General features: G+C 36.7%; 2 protein-coding genes and 1 long non-coding RNA gene across 3 annotated transcripts; 2 read left to right on the top strand and 1 right to left on the bottom strand.

Moving 5' to 3' along the window:
• Window positions 1–4: 4 nt before the first annotated feature.
• LOC106138609 (segment polarity protein dishevelled homolog DVL-3) lies at window positions 5–13258 on the top strand. The gene is made up of 9 exons (XM_060953213.1): window positions 5–958; window positions 3051–3222; window positions 4022–4222; window positions 4665–4810; window positions 7203–7342; window positions 9946–10047; window positions 10318–10400; window positions 10771–10915; window positions 12672–13258. Exons 1-8 carry the CDS (start codon window positions 74–76, stop codon window positions 10911–10913), a joined length of 1872 nt encoding a protein of 623 aa, XP_060809196.1. The 5' UTR covers window positions 5–73; the 3' UTR covers window positions 10914–10915; window positions 12672–13258.
• A 735-nt stretch (window positions 13259–13993) lies between these two features.
• Window positions 13994–16104, top strand: LOC132903863 (uncharacterized). Its single transcript, XR_009657505.1, has 2 exons — window positions 13994–14260; window positions 14434–16104. It is a non-coding gene; the product is annotated as an uncharacterized LOC132903863 (long non-coding RNA).
• A 3806-nt stretch (window positions 16105–19910) lies between these two features.
• Window positions 19911–27909, bottom strand: LOC106138608 (UDP-glucose 6-dehydrogenase). Its single transcript, XM_013339807.2, has 2 exons — window positions 26257–27909; window positions 19911–22932 (listed from the first exon to the last, which is right to left on the bottom strand). The coding sequence occupies exon 1, from the start codon at window positions 27701–27703 to the stop codon at window positions 26264–26266; it is 1440 nt and encodes a 479-aa protein (XP_013195261.2). The 5' UTR covers window positions 27704–27909; the 3' UTR covers window positions 19911–22932; window positions 26257–26263.
• Window positions 27910–27976: the final 67 nt, after the last annotated feature.

The following is a 27976-nucleotide window of genomic DNA, read 5'->3' as shown; positions in this document are numbered from 1 at the left end:
CCATTCTTGTGATGGCGGCTGATATTTATAGATCGTTCGTAAATGTTGTTTATTAGAATATAAACGCATTAAAATGGAGGAAACCAAAGTAATTTACTACATAGACGATGAGGAGACCCCATATTTAGTTAAAATTCCGATATCTCCTGAGAAAGTGACTTTATTGGACTTCAAAAACCAGTTGAATAGGCCGAACTACAAATTCTTTTTCAAGTCCATGGATGATGACTTTGGTGTAGTGAAAGAAGAAATAGTGGACGATAACGCGCATTTACCTTGTTTCAACGGTCGTGTAGTGTCGTGGTTAGTGTCGGCGGAGGGTTCAAATCCTTCAGACGGGGCATCGCAGTGCACTGATAGCAATGCGGGGAAAGGCAAGCAAACCAACCATGGAGCTCCATCTGCGCCACTTACAAGAGACACCTGCACTGATACGGACAGTACGATCAGCTCGAGACCTGGCCACAGAGCTTCTTGCGATAAATACAAGTACAGAGGGCTCAGAATCAATGGACATTCAAAATACGCTCACCACGGCTTGGAATACGAAACTGCTTCAGTTTTGAGTTCAGATTTGGACTCTACCAGCCTGTTTGACAGTCAATCTGAGATTACGACGACCACCGGACGCCATACGAACGCCTCAGTGGACCGTGCCCTCACTGAATGCAGCAGTGTCTCACACCTTCAAGTTAGCAATCGTAAACGCCCACAGAGAAGACGAAAAAGGCCGCAAGTGATGTCCAGAACCTCTTCGTATTCCTCTATAACCGATTCTACAATGTCTATGCACATAATAACTGTGACTTTGAATATGGATACAGTGAATTTTCTAGGTATTTCTATTGTGGGTCAGTCGAACAAAGGCGGTGATGGTGGTATCTACGTTGGGAGTATCATGAAAGGTGGTGCGGTGGCATTGGACGGAAGAATAGAACCAGGGGATATGATACTGCAGGTATGGTCATATTTCTAATGTCTAATTTTATTAAGTGCCATGTGGTTCCCGACACCAATAGAAAAAAAATAGTACTACTCCATCTCTTTCCCACGGGTGTCGTAAAAGGCGACTAAAGGATTGGCTTATAATCTTGGGATTCTTCTTTTAGGCAATGGGCTAGCAACCTAAAACTATTTGAATCCCAATTTTATCATTAAGTTAAGCCAAGCTAGCGTAAGGTAAGCTGCAGTGTAGTTTGTTCTGCTGCTTCTTCTACACATGAGCTTTAGAAGCGGCAGTAGTTATAATAAGATTTAAGTGATGTGACGTCAATAAGTGATACCTTGTGACCAATTTTGAAAATAAATTAATAGGGTAGGTACCAGTCAGTAATCGAAAAAAATCTATGTTGTGTTTTAAAATAAAGTTTGTTACACAAGAACATCACATATTAAAGATTTTAAAGAAATAACAATGATTTATAATTTTAAATCAATAAATAAAGTTGCATAGATCAAATATTTATTATCTGTGCAGCGGAAGAACCCAAACACCAATCACAGTTGGTGCGGTCATACATAATGAGTGATAAGTAAGACACTGCTTTGTATGTTATTTCGAGTTATTCTATGATTTATTTGCATTTTTCTAAAAATATTTAATTGTTATTAGTTAAGAATTGAAGTACTATAGTCATAACAGAAGTTGTCGCTAGTGCTTGAAGCCACTAATCAAGCTTTTATCATGGAACAAGGTTACAAGCCGACAATAGAAATCTCCCAAAAGTTGATATTATCATGGTCGGCAGTTTCTTTTTGTTCTACTGAATTAAGAAATGTGAAAACATTTGTGTAAGCATTTCAACCTCTTTTTGTTTATCTTAACAACAGAAATGATTGAAGAAATAACAAAAGAAAACATAACCTAAAACTAGTTTCATTGTTTACCAAGTTATTTTCACATATGTTTTTTTTATGATTTTCAAGGTTTGATATTTATAGGTTTTGCATGTTTCTAGATCTGCGAGAAAATACTTAAATAATCCAAGCACTGATCACTTGTGTTGTAATAGGGCTTGTAGTTTGTTTTCCAAACATATGACGTCACGCGATCTGAATTGACGTAAAGTGCTGTTTTCGCGGCAATTTTAAATTAATTACATTTTTGACGTTTTTAAATAATCCATAAGATTTATTTCATTAAAATGTTATTTTTTATGGATATATAAATAAATAAAGATTATTCTTAAACACAATCTGAAAAGATGTCGGGTTCCCTATTCTATTCTATACTAATAATACAAAATTAGAACATACATACATATCATCACGTCTATATCCCTTGCTGGGTAGAAGGGCCAACAGTCTTGAAAAGAGGGCTTTGTGGCATTCAAGCCCGGAACGTCGCTCCCACTGCATTTGTTTGTATTTGTACAAAACAGGATGTTCCTAATTTGTTTGAAAACTGATTGTATGGTCAGGCTGATCCATCATTTAGAAATGTCAAATGATTGTTGAATTATCTTCCAACTGATTCAAATTTAGAATTTATGCATTATAAATGGTTCCATAAAGTGCCAAGTGGTTCAATAAAAAAAAGAGTAAGACCACTCACATGGATGTCGTAAAAAGCGACTAAGAGATACGCTTACGAACATGGGATTCTTCTATTAGGCGATGGGCTAGCAACCTGTCACTATTTGAATCTCAATTTTATATCTTAAAGACAAACAGCTGAATGTGGCCTATCAGTCTTTTCAACTGTTGGCTCTGTCTATCCCGCAAGGGATATAGACGTATTTATATGTATGTATGGAGAAATGCATGCTACAACATACTTTTCAAAATTTACCAGACTAACATTTAAAAAGACAAGCGCAGTGATGAACACACATCAGCTTTAAAATAAAATAATTATATAATTATACATACATAAAATCACACCTCTTTCTCGGAGGGGTAGGCAGAGACTACCTCTTTCCACTTGCCACGATCTCTGCATATTTCCTTCGCTTCATCCACATTCATAACTCTCTTCATGCAAGCTCGGCGGTTTCGGGGACTCTTGACCTGACCCTTTACCTAATCATTCATGTAACATCATTTTGCAGGTGAACGATGTTAATTTCGAGGACATGACCAATGACGAAGCGGTCCGTGTGTTGCGCGAGGTGGTACAGAAGCCGGGGCCCATCAAGCTGGTGGTGGCTAAATGTTGGGACCCGAACCCCAAGGGGTACTTCACTATACCGAGGACGGAGCCCGTGAGGCCTATTGATCCAGGTGACATGTTATTACTGTAGCATTTAATGAACTGTATGTATTAAATGAACATAAATATTTTTTTTTGTTTTTTGAAAAAGAAATTAAATGAAAAATATTTTATTTGGCCGTGTGCCGTGTGGTTCTTGGCACAAATAAAAAAAAAAGAATACGACCACTCCATCTCGTTCCCATGGATGTCGTAAAAGGCGACTAAGGGATAGGCTTATAAACTTGGGATTCTTCTTTTAGGCGATGGCCTAGCGACCTGTCACTATTTGAATCTCAATTCTAACATTAAGTCAAACAGTTGAACGTGGCCTATCAGTCTTTTCAAGACTGTTTTGGGTCTGTCTACCCCGCAAGGGATATTGACGTGATTATATGTATGAGTATCTATGTATGTACTACTACATACATACATACATATAATCACGTCCATATCTCTTGCGGGGATTGCATATTTCTCTTCATGCAAGCTCAGCGGTTTCGGGTACTCTCGACCTGACCTTTAGCTAGAACGTCTCCGATTTGATCAAGGTACGTCCGTCTAGGCCTTCCCACTCCAACATTCACACTCCCTTTGTACATTTGCTTAGTCAACCCGCTTTCATTCATCCTCTCCACATGACCGAACCAGCAGGCATACATATCGTCACGTCTATATCCCTTGCTAGGTGGACAGAGCCAACAGTCTTGAAAAGACTGAAAGGCCACGTTCAGCTATTTGGCTTAATGATAGAATTGAGATTCAAATTGCGACAGGTTGCTAGCCCATCGCATATGTAGTAGCTCAAAAATGATCGTTTTTGTGTGTCAGGCGCGTGGGTTGCGCACACGCAGGCGCTCCGCGAGGCGTACCCGCCGCCGCCGCCGTCGCTGTCGGCGCTGCCCGCGTCCTCGGCGTCGGAGCGCGCCGCCTCCGACGCCAGCACTCTGCCCGCCGGCGGCGCGGAGCCCCACCTATCCGTGAATATGGACATGGCGGTCGTGGTCAGGGCAATGCTGAGGCCGGATTCCGGTGAGTTTTCATTGTGTAGTAGAATAGAATAGATTTATTTTCAAAACTAGCGACCCGCCCCGGCTTCGCACGAGTGCAGAATTCGGAAGAAATTATACATAAAAACTTTCCTTTTGAATCACTCTACCAGTTACAAAAAACCGTATCACAATCCGTTGCGTAATTTTAAAGATTTAAGCAGACTAAAATAGCGACTTTGTTTTATACTATGTAGTGATTGGATACAATGTGCCGTGGATGTTGTAAAAGGCGACTAAGGGATAGGCTTACAAACTTGGGATTCTTTTTTAGGCGATGGGCTAGCAACACAATGTAACACTTATTGACGTCACATCACTCAAATCTAACTACAACTACCGCCGCTTCCGAAGCGCGTGTGTAAAAGTAGCGGTGGAACAAACTACACTGCAGCATTTCAATACATTGACCAATTCCCCCGCAGGCCTGGAGATCAGAGACAGGATGTGGCTGAAGATAACAATACCGAATGCGTTCATTGGCGCCGACGTAGTGGATTGGATTCTGCAGCGCGTCGCCGGCATAGCGGACCGCCGCGACGCGAGGAAGTACGCGTCGCATATGCTCAAAGTGAGTCGGTCACTGTTTTATATCTCTTGGTGTGTGTATATATAGGTATGTGTGTGTGTGTGTATATATGAAGTACGAATCGCACATGCTCAAAGTGAGTCAGTTATCTCTTGGGGTGAACGTTAATTTGCACCGTATATATAATATATATATAATATTATGTTATATGCGTACTTCATATTATATTATATATGTATATGAAGTACGCATCGCACATGCTCAAAGTGAGTCAGTCACTGTTTCATATCTCTTGGTGTAACGTTAATTTGTCCCGTATATATATATGTAATATATATATATAAATATATATATACATAATACATAAAATCACGCCTCTTACCCGGAGGGGTTTTTTTTTAAATATATATATATGAAACAAATTACACAGATTGAGTTAGCCTCGAAGTAAGTTCGAGACTTGTGTTACGAGATACAAACTCAACGATACTATATTTTATAATAAATACTTATATAGATAAACATCCAAACCCAGGTCATTCAGAGAAAGTTCTTTCCTCATCATGCCCTGACCGGGATTCGAACCCGGGACCTCCGGTGTCACAGACAAACGTATTTACCGCTGCGCCACAGAGGCCTTTAAGACAGAGACTACATCTTTCCACTTTTCATTGTGTACCAAATAAACATTTTTTCCTTTCTTTCTCTGTTTATGTATTTTTTTTAATAATTATTCCCAGGTAGGTAGTCTCTGCCTACGCCTCCGGAAAAGAGGCGTAATTTTATGTATGTAGGGATCCCTTTCATTCGACTAATTTTTTTGGCCTATTTTTGTTTGGCATAACGAGTGACGCATACTTTTTTTTTGTCATAATAGTTTTTTGGCCTAATTGGTTTTGGCATACTATTTCAATAGACATAAATATAGTTAAGACTAATTTATTTTTTGCGCGGAGCTATTTGAATCACAATTCTATCATTAAGCCAAACAGCTGAACGTGACCTATCAGTCTTTTCAAGACTGTTGGCTCTGTCTACCCCGCTAGGGATATAGACGTGACCATATGTATGTATGTATTATAAGGTTATATAAAATACTCAATATGAAATCATTGAATTGCCCTCAAGGATGAATAATTTTCCCCTTTTTTTTTCACATTTTCCATTACTTCTTCGCTATTTCCACTTTCCATTATAAAATAAATAAATATATACGGGACAAATTACACAGATTGAGTTAGCCTCGAAGTAAGTTCGAGACTTGTGTTACGAGATACAAACTCAACGATACTATATTTTATAATAAATACTTATATAGATAAACATCCAAACCCAGGTCATTCAGAGAAAGTTCTTTCCTCATCATGCCCTGACCGGGATTCGAACCCGGGACCTCCGGTGTCACAGACAAACGCATTTACCGCTGCGCCACAGAGGCCTTTAAGACAGAGACTACATCTTTCCACTTTTCATTGTGTACAAAATAAACATTTTTTCCTTTCTTCCTTTCTTTCTTTGTTTATGTATTTTTTTTTAATAATTATTCCCAGGTAGGTCCCTGCCTACCCCTCCGGGAAAGAGGCGTGATTTTATGTATCTAGGGATCTCTTTCATTCGACTAATTTTTTTTGCCCTATTTTTGTTTGGCATAACGAGTGACGCATCCTTTTTTTGCCATAATAGGTTTTTGCCATAATAGGTTTTTGCCATAATCGGTTTTGGCATACTATTACAATAGGCATAAATATAGTTAAGACTTATTTATTTTTTGCGCGGAGCAGATGTAGTGTAATGCACTATAAGGTGACTACTACTTAGGTTAGGTTATGCTAATAGTAGGTATACTTAAAGAAATATTCCTAAAAAGTTATGCCAAATAATATTATGCGTAACAATTATTAGGCTAAACAAAGGTAAAAATGCCATGTAAAATAATGATACAAAATTTTATGCTAATAATGAAAAATATTCTGAATATTCTATTTTTTTTTTTCTTTTGTTAATGATATAATTTAGAGTAACTCTTAGTTATAGGTTTTAATGTTTAATTTTTTATTTTGTTTTATTTAGTACGGTACTCGCAGAAAACCAGCGTATTGGCTCTGCCATGACACATGCTGAGCGAGGGCCATTTTTGGTTTCACTAATTTCAATTTATATTTTGTTATTGTGCCGTGTGGTTCCCGGAACCAATACAAAAAAAAGAATAGGACCACTCCATTCAAATAGTGACAGGTTGCTAGCCCATCGCCTGAAAAAGAATCCCAAGTTTGCAAGCCTATCCCTTAGTCGCCTTTTACGACATCCATGGGAAAGAGATGGAGTGGTCCTATTCTTTTTTGTATCGGTGCCGGGAACCACACAACACAAACGAAGTTTTTCTCTTTATAATATCTATTAGTGTAGATTTATTTTTTAAACGATAATCCCCCAGGCCGGCTTCATACGGCACACGGTGAACAAGATAACATTCTCCGAGCAGTGCTACTACGTGTGCGGCGAGCTGTGCGCCGGCATGGCGGCGCTGCGGCTGCGCGACGCCGACGGGCTCAGCGACGCGCTGCCCAACCCCAAGTGAGTACATATATATATATATATGTGTATATATATGTATATATATATGTGTATATATAGGCTGCTTTTTATTCCGAAATTACCGCGGGATTGAAAGGGTTTCCATGCGGACGAAGTCGCGGACGGCCTCTAGTATATTTTATAGGATATCAGACAACTGTGTATATGTATATTATATATACTATCACAAGCCTATTTCAGCACAGAGGATTATATTAATGATAAACATGTGTGGCCCGAGTTTGACATAATGGTCTCTAAAATGCTTGTGCACGTTCATTCATTCATGTTTTTTAATGTAGACAATGTGCATTCGTCCATGATTTAGATTTAAGAGATTTATATTTGTATACTAGCTGTGCCCGCGACTTCGTCCGCGTGGAATAGTTATTTTGGGCATCATATTTAGTTTTGCAAACATCCTCCTCGGCTTTATCAATTATAGCTGCTAATTGTTATGCGACTTGGCGACGACTTGGCCCACATCATTACCCGCGACCGAACGGAGACCGTATATATGCGTTTAGGGTGAGAGGTTGTGCGTTTGTTTGTGCAAACCAATGTTAGCATATATCTCCAAAACTACTGGTCCGATTTTAATAAATAAAAGGTCAGGCGGTCACGCGTATTAGAAAGAACGCTGGTTCGCCGTATTAAATGTTTCGCTGCAAATTGCTTATAACGACTATATCTCAAAACCTATTCGTCTGATTTATATACTGTAAATGGCAATTTTAGTCTACATGAAAAGCCGAAAGTAATAAACATATTTATTTGGATAAGGATTAATACTGAATTAAAGAAAATTGGTTTCAAAATAACTCATGTTTATAATGAAAAAATAATCTTAAAAAATGAACATAAAAGTGGTTATTGTAAGAAAACCTTAAGAGATAGATATATGCTCTCGCGGACTTTTTTGTGGCAAAAAATGAGTACTTCACATCTTTAGTACATTGTTTTACTATATCTTTGTTGGTTTGCGCAGCGTTCGCGTGGAAAGCTCGCAGATGGCCGACTCATTCAACTTTCACCTGCATTGTTGACGTTTCCCGTAGGAAATCCGGGATAAAATGTAGCCTATAGCCTTCCTCGATAAATAGACTATCTAACAGTGAAATTATTCAAATCGGTTCAGTAGTTTCTGAGATTAGCGCGTTTAAACAAACAAACAAATAAACAAACAAAACAAACTCTTCAGCTTTATAATATTAGTATAGATACTAGCGGCCCGCCCCGGCTTCGCACGGGTGGACATATTTTTGTGTTTTATATTTTGAAATAAACAAAGAGTAAAACATTTCTCTCAGGCGATAATATTTATTTTTACAATTATGTACTATATTTATAGATATATATAAAATTATAGATATACATATATATATATAATTTAAATTACAAATCTGTGCACCTAATCAAAGTTTTTTAAAGAAATGATTCTTCAGTACGACGTACTTTTTCTATTCTCGCTTGGGAACTATGTCTAGATAGTTGCGATCTTCTTTTTCTAGGCATATTAGCTAATTAACTATTCCTACTGATAAATAAAAATAAAATACGGTTTGGATATGTAGGCAGTGACAAGTAAAACACGTACGGAAAAGGTTGATCAACAGAATATAGGTAGAGAGTGAAGTAAAATTTATTAGCAATTATTATGTGAATACTCACAAATAAAAATAAAATACCCTTGGGATAGGTTTATCAGTAGGACGTTAAAAGTAAAACAAATTTATAAGCACTCCTAAGTCAAATAGCTTCAAAATTTAAGGAAAAGAAACCAAAAGCGTAAGGAACTGACCACACGGCTTAGGTTACCGAGACACCGCGTAAGTACCTATGCGGCAAGCGCGTTCGCGTGACGTAGGTACTTAAAATTATTTGGAGTGCGTGTTTTTAATTTCACGATATTTCAGAATCTATTTATCCAATCACTGAGCTGTAAAGGACAAAGTTTATATCCGTAAAATTATCTTGATGATAAAACAACTTTCAATTACAAGGATTAATATGCTTGTGTAATAATAATTCTCAAAACGCACCTTTGAATTTACATTATTTTTTTACGCACAAAATACCTTGTAGTTACTAAATTATAGAAGTTAGATATATCGTGTCGCGGACTTTTTTATAGATCTGCAAAAAACCTTTATTTTTGTAATACATTGTATGTCTGTATAATCAACATTGGATCCAGCGCACGCACGGAAAGATTTTCGATAGCGCTTTTTTTCCCGGATTACTTTATGAATGTTGAATAATCTACCTGAAAACAAATTTATTTCAAAACAAATTTATGCCTATGTCACTTTTGAAGGTCTATTCTATATCTGTGCCAAATTTTATCAAAATCGGACCAGTAGTTTTTCAGTTTATTCCACACAAACATACAAAAATACAAATCTTTCCTCTTTATTATTAGTGTGGATTGACGTCCGATGAAAATGCTACAGTGTAGTTTGTTCCGCCGCTTCTTCTACACATGCGCTTTGGAAGCGGCAGTAGTTATAATTAGATTTAAGTGATGTGACGTCAATAAGTGATACCTTGTATCCAATTTTGAAAATAAATCTATTCTATTCTAAAATATTTTTTGTCCACAGCGTCATGGGACCGGGTTATATGCCCTACGGGGGCTCCTACGGCTACCAGCCGATACCCTTCAAATATACGTCGTGCGTCGCCAGCGAGCAAACTATATATGGGTGAGTGTTATATATATATATATCAGCCGTGTGGTTCCCGGCACCAATACAAAAAAGAGTAGGACCGCTCCATCTCTTTCCCATGGATGTCGTAAACGTCGACTAAGGTGAAGTATGTATGTTAAATACCTAAAATTTTGTATTGTTGCAATAAATTATATATATATAATTTTAATTCCCTCTTCATATGTTTGTTGTTATAAATAAATACGACACGCGCTTGACTGTTTTATTTTTTTATTAACTTTATATTAACATGTATAATTGCAGGTATAATCGTGAAGAGAGTGTGCTATCAGGCAGCGGCGGCTCCAGCGCTGGTTCGGAACATTTGACAGCTAAAGAACAACACGGTGAGAATTTACACACATACATACATACATACGGTCACGTCTATAACCCTTGCGAGGTAGACAGCCAACAGTGTTGAAAAGACTGAATGGCCACGTTCAGCTGTTTGGCTTAATGATAGAATTGAGATTCAAATAGTGACAGGTTGCTAGACCATCGCCTAAAAATAATTCCAAGTTTGTAAACCTATCCCTTAGTCACCTTTTACGACATCCATGATAAGGCTAGTTGTACTAGCAACCTGTCACTATTTGAATCTCAGAACTTACTTCGAGGCTAACTCGATCTGTGTATATTGTCCCGTATTTATATTTATTTATTGAAGATGCGTGTGTATAGTTAGTTGTTCATCACTCGCGTTTTCCCCTCCAGCCCCAAGAGAAGGCGAGGTGAAGTCCACGTCGAGCGGTTCCGCGGCCTCCGTCGTCAACGAGGGGGGCGGAGGGGGGGGAAGGCGGGACCGCTCGCACTCCAGCGGCAGCTCGAGGGGCGACAGGCCCGTGCTGTTCTTGTAACGGTGAGTAGGACGTGGTGGGAGTGGGAGTTGGAATCTTTGAGGGGATGAGTTGTAGGCCGTAGCGTCAGCTGGAGTCGATAAGGGAGTTGGAATCATTAAGAGGATGAGTTGTAGACCGTAGCGTGAGCTGGAGTCGATAAGGGAGTTGGAATCATTAAGAGGATGAGTTGTAGACCGTAGTGTGAGTGGGAGTTAATAAGGGAGTCGGAATCGTTGAGGGGATGAGTTGTAGATCGTAGTGGGAGTGGGAGTTGATAAGGGAGTCGGAATCGTTGAGGGGATGAGTTGTAGATCGTAGTGGGAGTGGGAGTTGATAAGGGAGTCGGAATCGTTGAGGGGATGAGTTGTAGATCGTAGTGGGAGTGGGAGTTGATAAGGGAGTCGGAATCGTTAAGGGGATGAGTTGTAGGCCGTAACGTCAGCTGGAGTCGATAAGGGAGTTGGAATCATTAAGAGGATGAGTTGTAGATCGTAGTGTTAGTGGGAGTTAATAAGGGAGTTGGAATCGTTGAGGGGATGAGTTGTAGACCGTAGTGTGAGTGGGTTAGGGAGTCGGAACCGTTAAGGGGAAATCTGTACCGAGTGTGGATTAAGATTTAGTTATCGTACGTGAGTGGGAGTCGATAAGGGAGTCGGAGTCATTAAGGGGATGAGTTGTAGATCGTAGTGGGAGTGGGAGTTGATAAGGGAGTCGGAGTCATTAAGGGGATGAGTTGTAGATCGTAGTGGGAGTGGGAGTTGATAAGGGAGTCGGAATCGTTGAGGGGATGAGTTGTAGATCGTAGTGGGAGTGGGAGTTGATAAGGGAGTCGGAGTCATTAAGGGGATGAGTTGTAGATCGTAGTGGGAGTGGGAGTTGATAAGGGAGTCGGAATCGTTAAGGGGATGAGTTGTAGATCGTAGTGGGAGTGGGAGTTGATAAGGGAGTAGGAATCGTTGAGGGGATGAGTTGTAGATCGTAGTGGGAGTGGGAGTTGATAAGGGAGTAGGCATCGTTGAGGGGATGAGTTGTAGATCGTAGTGTGAGTGGGAGTTAATAAGGGAGTCGGAATCGTTGAGGGGATGAGTTGTAGATCGTAGCGGGAGTGGGAGTTGATAAGGGAGTCGGAATCGTTGAGGGGATGAGTTGTAGACCGTAGTGTGAGCTGGAGTCGATAAGGGAGTCGGAGTCATTAAGGGGATGAGTTGTAGACCGTAGTGTGAGTGGGAGTTGATAAGGGAGTAGGAATCGTTGAGGGGATGAGTTGTAGATCGTAGCGTGAGCTGGAGTCGATAAGGGAGTCGGAATCATTAAGGGGATGAGTTGTAGACCGTAGTGTGAGTGGGAGTTAATAAGGGAGTCGGAATCGTTGAGGGGATGAGTTGTAGACCGTAGTGTGAGCTGGAGTCGATAAGGGAGTCGGAGTCATTAAGGGGATGAGTTGTAGACCATAGCGTGAGCTGGAGTCTAAAGGAGTCGGAATCGTTAAGGGGATGAGTTGTAGATCGTAGCGTTAGCGGGAGTCGATAAGGTAGTCGGAATCATTAAGGGGAATCGGTACCGCGTGAGGGTTAAGATTTAACGAGTCAAAACACGCCTCCGAGTCGAGATTACTCATGTTTAATAGACTCACGATCCTGCTAAATATATATTTCAAATACAACAGTAAAATAAACTTGTATATTCACGACTCTCATCCGCACAAAATGACATTTAAATTCCCGCCAAAATTGAATTGTGAAGAAAAAGAGGCTGACATTATTTTTTTTTTCACAGGACAAAATTGTGAGCGCGCGTCAACGGTGCATACTGCCAAATATATATAGGTTATAATTATTATGTACACATATATTTTAGATTAAGACATCGACTTTGAAACTATATTAATATAATCTTGGTGTAAAAAGTGGCGCGCGAAACCGCGGCACACTACTAACTTAACGCGTAATAATCGCGTAGTTAATGATATTTCTCAATACTTGCTGTCTCTTTCTTTGCTAAGTGTCTAGAAAGAGATGGACAGTCGAAAGTATATTAAGTATACAGAATTGTGGTGTATAAAAGTGTATATACCAATATATTTTTTTTCAAACCTAAACAAACATTTACATAAAAAACATGATATTATTTTCTCAAATTTTCATTTCATACCGTAATTAGATTTCAATTATTATTTTTTGTTGAATTTTCAGCTCTGTATATTTTTTATGCTTTTGACTGGGCCTACGTTCAGTGTTGCCCTCAATGAATAAAAAATAAACAGCTACATTTCAATCAAAAGATGTATTAATTTTTTTTTTATTGTGTCGCCTCATAAGCAAAAATACTAAATCGCACAAACAATTTTTTTATTACCAATTAACAATAGGTTTTTGAAAAAGAAAAAAAAGAATATCAATAATTTCTTTTTTTATAGCTGTTTATAAGAAATATAATGCCTAATTTTCTATGATGTGTCAACCAACACAGACTGATTTACTGTTTTTGTGGTAATATCTTGTCGTGTGTTTAAAAAATATATAGTGCGTGGAACATTACAGGATGTGTACATACATATAGTGATAGTTTAGTATGTAATTTACGTACATATATATGTATTTCGTTTAAACATTGATGAAATTAAAATGTTTTGATATAGTAACATCTATACTATTATTATAAAGCTGAAGAGTTTGTTTGTTTGTTTGGACGTGCTAATCTCAGGAACAAGTGGTTCAAATTGAAAAATTATTTTTGTGTTGAATAGACCATTTATCGAGGAAGGCTTTAGGCTATATAGTATCACGCTGCAACTATTAGGAGCGAAGAAATAATGGTAAATGTGGGCGGGGAAAATTATTCATCCTTGAGGGCTTCAATGATGCCCAAAATAACTATTTCACGCGGACGAAGTCGCGGGCACAGCTAGTAATTGCTAAATGCTTAAAAAATGTCTTCGTGAATTGTATAACTGACAGGTTAGGAGAATGATAGAAATCTATGGAACGGACTGTATGTATCTTTGTCTATTGATAAATTAAGGCCATAGACAAGTTACACGCGCCTTTTACACGTCCCTGGTTCATATCCGGCTCGAAGGACCATACGCAAACACAACTTTATGTAGCAAATTTCTATATTTAATGATAAAAAAAAAATCTGACGAAGGGCGTTTTTTTTTAATTGGCAGTAATGCCAACAATAAAAAAGAAACACAAAATGTGTTACCACTTTTATTAATGAAATTTACAACAATACGTATGTTTATTCTTGAGGCTACTAACAGAACACATTTACAGATCCACATTAATTTATCAATCAAAAATATATTTTGGAAAAATATTGACGTTTGGGATCCTCCCGCCAAAAAGGCCGACTAAAAATTAGTGCCGTGTGGTTCCCGGATACAAATAGGAAAAAGAATAGGACCACTCCATCTCTTTCCCATGGATGTCGTAAAAGGCGACTAAGGGATAGGCTTATAAACTTGGAATTCTTCTTTTAGGCGACAGGCTAACAACCTGTCTGTCACTATTTGTATCTCAATTCTTTTATTAAGGTGCCGTGTGGTTCCCGGCACCAATACAAAAAAGAATAGGACCACTCCATCTCTTTGTTTGTGTGTTTCATACACATAATCACGTCTATATCCCTTGCGGGGTAGACAGAGCCAACAGTCTTGAAAATACCGAAAGGCCACGTTCAGCTGCCTAGTTCAATGATAGAATTGAGATTCCAATAGTGACAGGTTGCTAGCCCATCGTCTAAAAGAAGAATCCCGAGTTTATAAGCCTATCCCTTAGTCGCATTTTACGACATCCATGGGAACGGGATGGAGTGGTCCTATTCTTTTTTTTTTTTATTGGTGCCGGGAACCGCACGGCACTTATCTAATATGCACCACGGTTTTACATTTATGGTTACATAAATAAGACATTTGTACTAGCTGCATTCTCGTCATGTAAAATCTACGGAGGTAGTATGATGATGAGGGTGTAAAAATATTTAACAATTTTAAACTGGACGCGTCTATATTTTTTTTTATACCATTGTATTTTTTTTTTGCAAGACGATTTATCATGTGCCATTTTTTGTTTTTTTTTTATATTTGAAGTACTTTTGGTATGTATATAATTAAAGGTTATTTAAAATTAATAGGCCTACGGTGTACAAAGTTCGGATACGAGTGATTTTTTTTTTAGACATATGTCCAGCTAGACCCTGCTGGTATATTTTATTTGAGAGTCGAATAATACACAATCCATGTTTTTATCACATAAGTGATTATTGTGTCATTTATATAAGTCCAGTCGTGTGGAAATGTTTGTAAAAATGGTAACGCCCAAGTACAGTCAGCCGTAATATAACTAACTTGGTAAAAGAAACGAATTTTCAATGGATTTGGGTGGGTTAATATGCTGTTGTTGTTGACTGTACTGTTATGTTGGTTTAATTAATTTTCCAAATTATTTTAAATTGTCTTAATTCCGTAGTAGCGTAATGTAAAGATTAATAATTTATTTTGATTTGTAAGTCTAATTTATTTAAACTTTGGCGAGTATTATATATATTATATGTACCTATGGATGTTATGGTCAGATTTATATTTAAAAAGTATGTCTTAGTTTTGTTTTAAAATCCCTTTTTAGTGAATTTATTTTATTTAATATTGTTTTGGGGTGTTTATTAAGGTACCTAAGTACGAAGACATGATTTTACATACATATTTCTTTTATTTTTTTAAATCAGACCATGAAAAGAAAAATATTATTATGTTGTAAAAAAAATTAGGGCACATTAAATGAAAAGTATGTATACGTAGAAATTGTCTATTAAAAGGAAAAAAAAAACGAAAGGTAACCGTATGAGGGTAATAAAATGTATGGAAAATTATTAGACTGTATGTAAGATTATAAAATTATTTAACCTTAACCTCTAAGGATGTTTAATCGTAATTTCGTAGACAGGGTTGGTCTATTTGATTTAGATAAATGCGCGCAAATATCTTTGCCTACTTAAAAAAAAGCACACGTCACAATTTTGCGCGAAATATCTTCATGATTTGGCATACTACTCGTAAGTGATTATCTTTGCCTGTCGCCTAAAACGAAGTTGAACGTTAGTATTTTTAGCGCGAAACTACTCGAAAAAAAAAACTAAAACAGTTTTTTCCCACCATAAATGTAAAATTTACTTCGCTTTTTGTATAAAATTGTTTATTTTCAAATAACGCCATATTTAAATGTTAAATAGAAAATATAATTTAGTATTTTAAGAAACATATCATACGTGCTTATGTCGCCAAATTATTTGATAGCTTAATTTTATTAGGGCAGCCATTTTGTTATATAACAGCTGTGTTAATTTTTTTAATTGATTTTATTAGCATTTCATCACATCGTGTAGTCGTCAAAAAAATATAATTGCATAAACAAAACGGTAATTAACGTACACATAATTAAATTAAAGAGAGATTCTTGCAAGAATAATTCAGTCATTTTTGTGTTCTCAATTATTAATATTTTTTATAACCTTTTGTTTAAATTCGTAGAAAGGTTTTATGACCTCTTGCAAATAAAATATGACACAAGTTTAAACCTTTCATTTTTTCCATTGAGCTGAAATGTCAGCTCCTTCAAACTTAAACGTGTACAATTTGACGAAGAAGAAATTTAATTTTAAGCTGGTAATTATTTATGTAATTTGTCAAAAAAAATTTTTAATGGTGAACGTACGTGGACTTGACTTTTTTATTGCAGGTCAGGTCAGCGAGTGCTCGATATTGTATCTGTTATTCTGTATAATTGCATAAAAAAGTACCTAATGCGCTAATCTGCGTTTACACGACTAAACAATAATTCCAAAAAACGCCGAAATGTATGTATGTATTTGTAATTTATGTGAATTAATTTAATTAATACTCAACCGGTCACACGTGAACGCATTTAATTATTTTTTTTAATATTATTGATTAGTTTTTTGTCGTAAATGTTTAGACTGCACTGATTTATTTAAAGAGATATTTTTTTTTATTACAATATTTATTATACCACAGATAAATAATAATTATGTATGGTTTTAGCTTATATTTGTAACTAGTGTAAAGTAATCACAAAATTTTATGGAGTAACATGAAATTTTTACTCCTTTTTTTATTTTTATTTTTGTGGTCAACTCAGTGGTCTAACTTGATATTCTTTTAGACGATGGACTAGCAACCTGTCACTATTAGAATCTCAATTCCGTAATAAAGCCATACAGCTGAACGTGGCCTCTCAATATTTGCGAGACTGTAGGTTCTGTCGACCCCGTTATGGATAAAAAACGTCATTATACGTATGTAATTAGAATGTGATCTAATTAATTTAAAATAAAAAATCGCGCAGTCTAAACATTTTAAACAAATCAAACTAATTATTTTGTGATAGAGGCATAGTTTTAAGTTATGTATGTGTTTTTTTGTATATTAATAACTATTATTTTTTATACATAGTAATTTTTATGTATGCCATGTTTATGATAAGTAATTTTTAATAAAAAAATTAGCATTTTCAAATTGTTGTTTTTTTTTTTTTTAATTGATAAAATTATAGTGCTTTAAATTAGTTTTGCAATTCAAATTCTCAGTGGGTGTGAAACTGAGTGACCGGATAAGGAACAGCGTGATAAGGGAATGTTGTGATGTGAAAGAAAATGTAGTTACAGGAATAGAAAAGGGTATGTTAAGATGGTTCGGTCATGTGGAGAGGATGAATGAAAGCAGGTTGACTAAGCAGATTTACAAGGAGAGTGTGGAAGGAAAGGTCGGAGTGGGAAGACCTAGACCAACGTATCTTGATCAAATTAAGGACGTCCTGGTAAAGGGTTAGGTCAAGAGTACCCGAAACCGCCGAGCTTGCATGAAGAGAGTTATGAATGTGGATGAAGCGAAGGAAGTATGCAGATCGTGGCAAGAGGCGTGATTCTATGTATGTATGTATGTATAGTGGTTCAATTGCGCGGGGTTTCGCTCCCGTGGGAAATTTCGGAAAAAAGTAGCCTCTGTCACTCACGACGGACTATTTATTATCTTTGCCAAATTTTGTGAAAATCAGTCCAGTCGTTTTTTAGTTTATTCTTTACAAAAATACAACATACATATTATCACGTCTATATCCCTTGCGGGGTAAACAGAGCCAACAGACTTGACAATACAGATTGGCCACGTTCAGCTGTAAATGATAGAATTGAGATTCAAATAGTGATAGGTTGCTAGCCTTTCGCCTAAACAAAGAATCCCAAGTATATAAGCCTATCCTTTAGTCGCCTTTTACAACGATCCATGGGAACGAGAAGGAGCGGTCCTATTCTTTTTTTATTGGTGCCGGGAACAACACGTCACCTTTTCGCATCCATTAATATATGTAAGTATTATTTGATAATATCTTGAAGAATATTGTAAGTATTTGTAATAGCCCGACGTATGTTATTCCAGGAATATAAATAAAAAAAAAAGATGCAAACTTGTTATGTCTCGAACACGTGTGCACTGAGAGTATGGGCTATAAAAAATACCGCACATCAGACGTTACCAACATTTTGTGAATGGAACACTGCACACCATCACCACGGTGCCGTGTGGTTGACGGCACCAATAAAAATAAAAAATAGGATCACTCTTTCCCATGATATCGTTAAAGGCGATTAAGGAATATGCTTATATACTTGGGATTCTTTTAGGCGATAGACTAGCAACCTGTCACTATTTGAATCACAATTCTATCATCAAACTAAAAAGTTGAATATGTGTGTGTGTGTATGTATGTATCACCATGGTTTAAAGTGTTTAATTTAAATATAGCCGTGACAGGAACCGTAAGTTCTTAGGCACTTCAAGATAAGAGTTTAATAAATAAACAAATACCAATGACTATTTTCAAAGTTATGTACTAACCAATGCTCTTACGGTAAGAGAAAAAATCGTGAGATAACCTGCACATTCAGGCAACTGAATGTGTAATTATTGATCGATCTAATATTGGTCAGGTTTACCTGCAATGATTGCGGAGGTCAGACGGGAGTCGCTTCGTGTAAAAACCTGACTCACCCAATCCAGGATCCATGGTCAAAGGCATTCCCCGGGCTCCTCTCCAGAGGGGTGATGATGCAACCGGGACTAAAACCAGGAGGAAGAAGACTATAGGCCCCGAAACATTGTATGCGCGAAGCCGTTTTCATCGCGCGAAACGTTATCTCTGTTTTGTTTTTATTATGACGTGGAAACGGGATACCGATAGTACCTACCTATTTCGCGCGACGAATAAAATGGCGTCGTAGTGCGGATTAAAACGGTCTCCTTTTCTGTAAATACCTATTATACAAAGTAGTTATTCTGTAAGCCAAATTTAGTAGCAGGCTTTTTGTATAATTACACATAAATTCGTGCAATGCTTAGGTTATTTATCAAAGGTGCAAGGCTACCGATTCAAAAAAATCATGTAAACGCGGAAACAAAGTTTGTTTGTAAATTCGTGATAATATCAGGTTAGGTAAGCGTTTTCGTGAATTCAGAAATAATTACCAAGGTTCTACTACTAATAGGTACTAATAGTAAAAAAAAATGCTAGCCGTTCCTCAAATCACATATCTTTCAAAGGCGATTAAGGAAACCCCTAATAAACTTTGGATTCTTCTTGTAGGCGATGGGCTAGCAACCTGTAACTATTTGAATCTCAATTCTGTTATTAACCCTTTAACCGCCACACTTAATATTAGTTGTCGTGCCCCCAGCGCCGGGCACATTAAGCCATACAGGTAAGCCTTTCAATTTTTCAAGACTGTGTACCCCATAAGGATAAAGACGTAATTATATGTATGTATGTTTTAGCAAAAAACTTGTCACCATTCCATTATTATTTTTTAATAGATAATATAAGGGATAATATTTATGATACGTTTTGAATTCAAGATTTGAATCTTAAACATTTTGCTTACAATTCGGAAACCTTTGACCACTGTACCTACCTACCGCAATTTCCTTTTATCAAAATAAAACAATTTTTTAAAATAAATATATATTTAATCTTAAACCATAAGTAATACATTTTGCAATTAAAATAATACTAACTACATTAATGGCAGTGACGGCCAATTCATTTAGATTGCACGTTTTGTTTGAAATGTTAAATAAAATCAACATATTATGAATGTGCGGGATTGTACATTACAATTTTGTATCGTCTCGGAAAAAAATTAAATGCAGTTACATTTTTTTAGTACAATATAAAAAGAAATGTGTAAAAAAGGCTTCTTTTATTAGTTTTTAATGGATTTTTTATCATAGTTTTCTCCTTTAGGCTACAAATTAATAATAATACTTTAAAAAGATATTTCTTTTTTTTAATTTAGTTACATTTATAATGCAATTTACTATTTAAAAATGATGAATACTTATTGCAATTTATAATTCTTGTACCTACAAAGGTAGGCAGTCGATTAAAATAAAATAAAACTAAGTATATCTCGTACATACATAATTACTTAACGCTAAATAGGAAAATTTAAATTCGAACAGATTACAAAAAATAAATGTAAATCTAAGAAAAATAATATTGAGCCACAAGATTCTCTTTCAGTTTACAGGTCGACCAGCTTTTAACATCTTTTGATTAATTTTGACAATGACAATTAAGTAAATTTAAATGAATCCACAATATTAACATGCGATCCATGGTATAGTAAATAAAAGTATACGAAGAACTGTATTAAAATGTACAATTATTCTGTATATGAAAATTTTGTGAAGCATTTATCCGACGCCTTTTCCATGCCACCATGGGTAAGGTAAGCATACTCTGTCATATTATTAGTTATTGTTCGTTCCGTCGCTTCCTCTACATATACAGGGTGTCTGATAAATCGCGTTGCATATTAAAAGGGGGAATTTAAAATCTGATTCTTGTTCCAAATAATTAGAAAAAAAAAATAGGGAGTCAAAAGTTTACCGTTTTATTCAACAAAAATAAAAAGTTTATTATTGTCATTTATTTTATTATTCCATGGTTAATTATGTAAGTGTTAGCATGTATGTTAAGTTAAATATGTTAAACGATATTTATGCACACGCCATACCGCTCCAAAATTCATCTCTCCTCTCACGGGTCTACTGGAAGAGATTTCTATTGAAATAAGTATCAACTCTGTACTAGAATTACTGTATTAAATACTCCTGTATATAATTATGTGTACATAAATAAATTTAAAAAAGGAGTCCAAGCGTATTCAGACGAAATCTCGCTAATAAATGAGCGTACTGTGTCCGAATATTCTGCGACTTAGTGCACAATTTTTTTTTTATAACAAATTATATAACTAAACTAAATTTAAACCCAGATCATCCCGCGCGAGAGTGGGCGTGCCAACAACTACACCACGGGGTAATTAAAAATAACTTAAACAATGTTAAAAACCGGTCAAGTTGAAATAAGAAATAATTAAAATATACTTTGTGACAAATACGCAATTTAAAAATAAAATACAGCACTCTTACAAGGTAAATGAAAATAAATTCAAATCCATATTTAATGACACAGTGGTTGGACCGATAAGACCCTTCTTTTCATTATCAGTGTTATTCAAGGACTTCACAATAGCCGGCCGGCATAACTTGGAAGCCTCCCAGAACCCTCGCTGCGAGGATTTCTTCTGCACGGTGGATTTTGGTGAGTACCTTTAAACTGCCTAGTTATACGGTCGTCTAGCCTTGAGTTATATCATATTTTTCCATTTCTTTTTCTCACACTTCTTTCTTTTTTCGGTTACGCTCCCCGCAGGATTGGCCCTATTTACACGGGCCATCCACACAGTATTCAGTTCATATTAGCACACTTCAAAGATGAACACACAATCTCGTATACAAACTCTATAATCATTAAAAAAAAAAGAAATAACCTAGATTGACCTTTGATGTAATACAAATGTTACTAAAACGGAGGAGAACACAAAGAGTAATAATCTCTTTCTAATCAGCTCAATTTGAAAGAGATGGAATGAGAAAAGTCATTCAAGCGACGTCATATTTTTTCTTAAATAAATGATTTTTTTTTCCACAAATTCAAAAAAAGATATGTATTTTATACAATGATCATCATTCTAACTGTGTCACTAACATAATTATTCTAAAAATAATACGTCCTTATCCTTACAGTTAAAGGCATACAAAAATATATTACAATATAAGATACCATTAACATCTCAGTTGTAAAAATAACTTTTTCAAAACGAGAACCTCCAATCGATATCCTCCTTTTTTGACGTCGGTTAATTAACTAAAAACTTTTCTAAGTGCACACAAACACTTTCCTGAAAACCGCATCAAAAACTAATGGCGAGAAACGTTCAGCCAAACACGAGAAACGTCCAGCTAAACGCGAGAAACGTCAAGCGAAACGCGAGAAACGTTCAGCCGAACGCGAGATATTGGCGAACAAACATACATACATACAGGTCAAACTGAGAACCACCTTTTTGTGATAGGTTGCTGGCCGATCGCATTCTTATTTTTACATTCATTCATGTTTTTAATGTAGACAATGTGCATTCGTCCACGATTTAGATTTAAGAGATCTGTATTTATAAATTGACGTCCGGTGAAAATGGTACAGTGTAGTTTTTTCCACTACTTCTTCTACACATGCGCTTTGGACGCGGCAGTAGTTATAATTAGATTTAAGTGATGTGACGTCAATAAGTCAAAAATAAATCTATTCTATTCTTTACAAGAATAATCCCAAGTTTATTAGCCATCTATTTACTAACCCGTCAGGATGGAATTTTTCGGACATGTCTTGCAAATATTTCTATCATCAAATTTCTTTCATCAACATTCTATCATCAAGACAAAAAGCTGAACACGGCCTATCAGTTTTCAAGAATATTGGCTCTGTCTACCCCGCAAGGGATATGGACGTGACTATATGTATGTATGTCCTGCTTATATTTAGCAATGCACTCAATACAGCTGAGATGGTAGTGATTTAAAGTGTTATTGAAATTGAAACTGCATCTTCTTTGACGGAACCTGAAACAGAAAAAAAAAAGTAATTAAAATATGGTCAAGCTTTTATAATGACACACACACACACATATAAAAAAAGCGTTCCTAAATTATGTTCTGTATATGTACTCCAGTAAAAATATTAAAAAAAAAAAACTATGGCGGGAAACAATCTTGTTTTTTTTCTTCGTTGTGGCTTCTTCTCAAAGATTATTCAATATTATGTCAAAACTATGTGTGTGACTTCATCAACTCCTATGTAAAAAAAAATATGTAATATTTTTTTTGTATTGTATATTCAAAGCTAAAGTTTTCTGCTCAATTATTTTTTTATTATTATTTTTTTTTACCACTTAGCAGCACACGTGTTATAAACGCAATATTGTTATGACGTTTTGATAAAACTAGCAACGTAAACTCGCATCTATGTACTCCTTATCAGCAGGAAATGTTGATAAACACAGCTTTATTAATCAATTAAAGCACTTTTTTTGTTTTATAGTACATACAGTCACTAGAATACTACATTATATGTATGTATCTAAATGAAAAATGTGCCGTGTGGTTCCCGGCACCAATACAAAAAAGAATAGGACCACTCCATCTCTTTCCCATGGATGTCGTAAAAGGCGACTAAGGGATAGGCTTACAAACTTGGTATTCTTTTTTAGACGATGGGCTAGCAACCTGTCACTATTTGAATCACAATTCTATCATTGGGCCAAACAGCTGAACGTGGCCATTCAGTCTTTTCAAGACTGTTGGCTCTGTCTGCCCCGCAAGGGATATAGACGTGATCATATGTATGTATGTATGTGTCAAGTTATTATGCAATACTGTATCATTGTTTGCGTCATCGGCAATCCCAGTTTTCATCGTAGTCATAATATTTACATTGTTTTGTTACATTATTAATGTCAGAAATGTTTGTTTGTTTGAATAAAACAGTTACAAGAAGTAGTACATATGTAGTTATAAAAAAATAAATTAATCATTTGCAATCGCGGACTTATCCCATTAACGGGATTCCAGTCAACCGGCAAAAAAAGGAACTAGATAATTTAAATAAAAAGCCTTCCTCGATAAATGGTCTATTCAACGCAAAAATAATTTTTCAAATATAACCAGTACTTCCTGAGATTAGAGCGTTCAAACAAACAGACTCTTCAGCTTTATATTGTTAGTATAGTATAGATAAATGTAAGACCAAAGCCAACAGCTATTTGGTTTAATGATAGAATTGAGTTTCAAATAGTGACAGATTGCTAGCGCATCGCCTAAATGAAGAATCTCAAGTATATAAGCCTATCCCTTAGTCGCCTTTTACGATACCATGGGATGGGATGGGATACCGCCCATGGGAAAGATATGGAGTGGTCCTACTATTTTTATCTTTTGGTGCCGGGAACCACACGGCACAAATTTCAAATCTTGCGCGCTGTTATATCATGTACCAAGTAATAAGTTAATTTGTGTAACGGGACAAACCGTTTATATTTATTTATTATTCTCTCCGTTTTTACTACGCTTTTATTAGCTTGGGTTGTTTAAATTAAAAAAACAAAAAAACCTTAAAAGAATATTTTGATTATCGCATCACGATCATATTTATCGAATGTGTGTTGATTTGTGCAACCACATCACGTGAAGTCACGGTCGACCTTCCTCTTTTTGTATAGCGTCCAAAATGTTCGAGGTCAAGGTACATTAAAATGATGTTTGGTTAAATTATGACATACTAGCGACCCGTCCCGGCTTCGTACGGGTGCAAAATTATAAATGTTATTAATAAAATACATAAAAACGTTCCTCTTGAATCACTCTACCTGTTACAAAAAACCGCATCAAAATCCGTTGCGTAATTTTAAAGATTTAAGCATACAGACAAACAGACTAAAATAGCGACTTTGTTTTATACTATGTAGTGATTACAATCTTAAAGTTTTAGTATTGAACAGGATCTTCGATGTGTATGTCGCTGTATTATAGACCAAGTTATGTACATTAGTTTGAATACTAACCGATGCTCTTACGGTGAGGGAAAACATCGTGAGGAAACCTGCACATTCAGACAGCTAGATGTGTTACCATGAACCAAAGTTTACCTGCAAAGGTTGCGGAGGTCAGACGGGAGTCGCTTCGTGTAAAAACTGACTCTACGATTTTACGACATCTATGGGAAAGATATGGGGTGATCCTAATCTTTTTTTTTTCTATAGCTGCCGGGAACCACACGGCACGGATTATAATATGACTTAGGAAAATCTAATCATGGAATTCAAGCATTAGGATAATTGGAAGATTAAATATTTTTATCTTTTAAAATATAATCTATAACACGTAATTAATTATCACGTTTTCTATCACATGTAATTATGTACTTACATTAAACATAACATACATTTATATCTACATATTTTATACTAGCTGTGCCCGCGACTTCGTCCGCGTGGAATAATTACTTTAGGCATCATTGAAGCCCTGAAGGATGAATAATTTTTTCCCGATTTTTTTTTTCACATTCTCCATTATTTCTTCGCTCCTAATAATTGCAGCGTGATGTTATATAGCGTAAAGCCTTCCTCGATAAATGGTCTATTCCACACAAAAAGAATTCTTCAAATCGAACCAGTAGTTACTGAGATTAGCGCGGTGCCGCGGTCAAACAAACAAACAAATCAACAAACAAAAAAAAATTAAAGAATCCCAAGTTTGTAAGCCTTTCCCTTAATCGCCTTTTACGACATCCATGCGGAAAGATACGGAGTGGTCCTATTCTAAAGCCCAACTTTGTTAGCCTTTACCTTAATCGTCTTTTACTACATCCATAAAGAAATGAAGTGATCCTATTCTTAAGTGCCGGATATAAAACGGCTACATTTGTGTTATGTTTATCACATCGGCGCGTTTAATAAAATATCTTATCAGATCACACGTATCTTAATATTAATTTCAGATCCAGATGATCTATAATTGATATTACTATCGAGACATCCAAGGGGACTGCGGCGCCCGGATTCACCACGTTACCTACTGTTAGCTATAATTTATTTTACATACATACATATGGTCACGTCTATATCCCTTGCGGGATAGACAGAGCCAGCAGTCTTGAAAGACTAAATGGCCACGTTCAGCTATTTGGCTTAATGATAGAATTGAGATTCAACTAGTGACAGGTTGCTGGCCCATCGCCTAAAAAAGAATCCCAAGTTTGTAAGCCTATCCCTTAGTCGCCTTTTACGACATCCATGGAAAACAGATGGAGTGGTCCTATTCATTATTGTATTGGTGTCGGGAACCACACGGCAATTTATTTTACATAAGTTTAAATCTAGTTACACTCACCTAAACCCTAGGGCATGGTCTGACTCCCTTGCGCTCTAATACTGCTAGCCCTTCCCAATTTCTTTCCTATTGTCTGCACGTGGAAACCGATGCTCAGAAGCTTGTCGTGGTCCAATATCTTCCTTCCATCAAACATATAAGCCGGCTTCATCATCACATCGTATATTCTCTTATAATCCAACTCCTTAAACTCGTCCCATTCCGTACACAAAACAATTGCATGAGCCCCAGCTACAGCTGAGTACGCAGAATCATGGATTTCAACATTCCGTTTCACTTTCTCCGGATCCGATGTTGCGTACGGGTTTGTTAGCTCATACATGATCTGTTCATACTCAACTTTTGGATCGTATATGTGTAGTTTAGCACCTTCGTCTAATAAAGTGCTGGATACGCAAATCGCAGGCGATTCACGGGTATCACCTGTGTTTTTCTTGAACGAAAAGCCGAGTATGGCTATCTTTTTATCACTGACAGTGTTGAATAATGCTTCAATGACTTTGCGAGTAAACCTGGTCTTCTGATACTCATTCAAGTTTACAACTTGTTGCCAATAAGCTGCTACTTCTGGCAAATGTAAGCTTTCACATAAATAGATGAGATTTAAGATGTCTTTCTGGAAGCAGCTGCCTCCAAAGCCAATTGAGGCTTCAAGGAATTTCGGGCCAATACGGGAGTCTCGGCCAATAGCGCGGGCTACTTCAGAGACATCAGCACCGGTACCTTCACACACAGCCGACAAGGAGTTAATGCTCGAGATCCGCTGTGCCAAAAAGGCATTCGCGGCTAATTTGGACAACTCGGAACTCCAAGTATTTGTTTTTATTATATTCTTTGCCGGTATCCAGTGTTCGTAGACCCAGCACAGCTCCTGAATAGCTCTCTGGCCCTCCGGTGTGTCCTCGCCACCAATCAGCACCCTCTCTGCCTCCACCAGATCAACAATAGCTGTTCCTTCCGCCAAAAACTCCGGATTAGACAAAATCTGATACTGCACTCCCGGCCCTGTATTAGCACGAAGTATTTTCATTATTATTTCCGCAGCTTTCACCGGCACAGTGCTTTTCTCAACGACAATTTTGTTGCTCGTAGCTATATCAGCTATCATTCTAGCAGCGCCTTCGACAAATTTCAAATCGGCCGCCCTACCCTTGCCGTTTCCTATCGTTTTCGTCGGCGTGTTCACGGAAATAAATATCAGATCGGCCTCTTGAATACTGTTCACTATATCCGTAGAAAAGAATAGGTTTCTTCCGCGACATTGTCTCACCACGTCGTCTAATCCAGGCTCGTAAATCGGCAGTTTTTCAGAATTCCACTGGCGTATTCTCTCTTCGCTTTTGTCACAAACAGTTACCTTGATATTCGGGCATTTCAGCGCTATAACACTGCATGTAGGGCCGCCGACGTAGCCCGCCCCTAAGCAGCAAATTTTCTCTATAACCATTGCGAAATTAATTAGTTTGCTGTGATAGTATGTTACTTAATCTAAAGATTAATCACTTATCACCACTCGTACTAGGAAATTGGATGCGCACACGATGTTTCAAGGCAATTTCAATTAATTACCGACACGTATATACTGCAGAACTTTAAATTGATGACTAAAAAAAATATTTCGCTGATCAAACTTGATTTTCCTGTGTCCCGTGTCAGTGTCAATGACACATTGACAGTTTGTTTTTTCAGGCCTTTTAGTGATGCGCGATATCGGTGAATC

The sequence above is a fragment of the Amyelois transitella genome, chromosome 31 (assembly GCF_032362555.1).
Source record: "Amyelois transitella isolate CPQ chromosome 31, ilAmyTran1.1, whole genome shotgun sequence".
In the NCBI taxonomy this organism is placed as follows: Eukaryota; Metazoa; Arthropoda; class Insecta; order Lepidoptera; family Pyralidae; genus Amyelois; species Amyelois transitella.
This window is presented reverse-complemented; position numbering and strand designations above follow the sequence as displayed.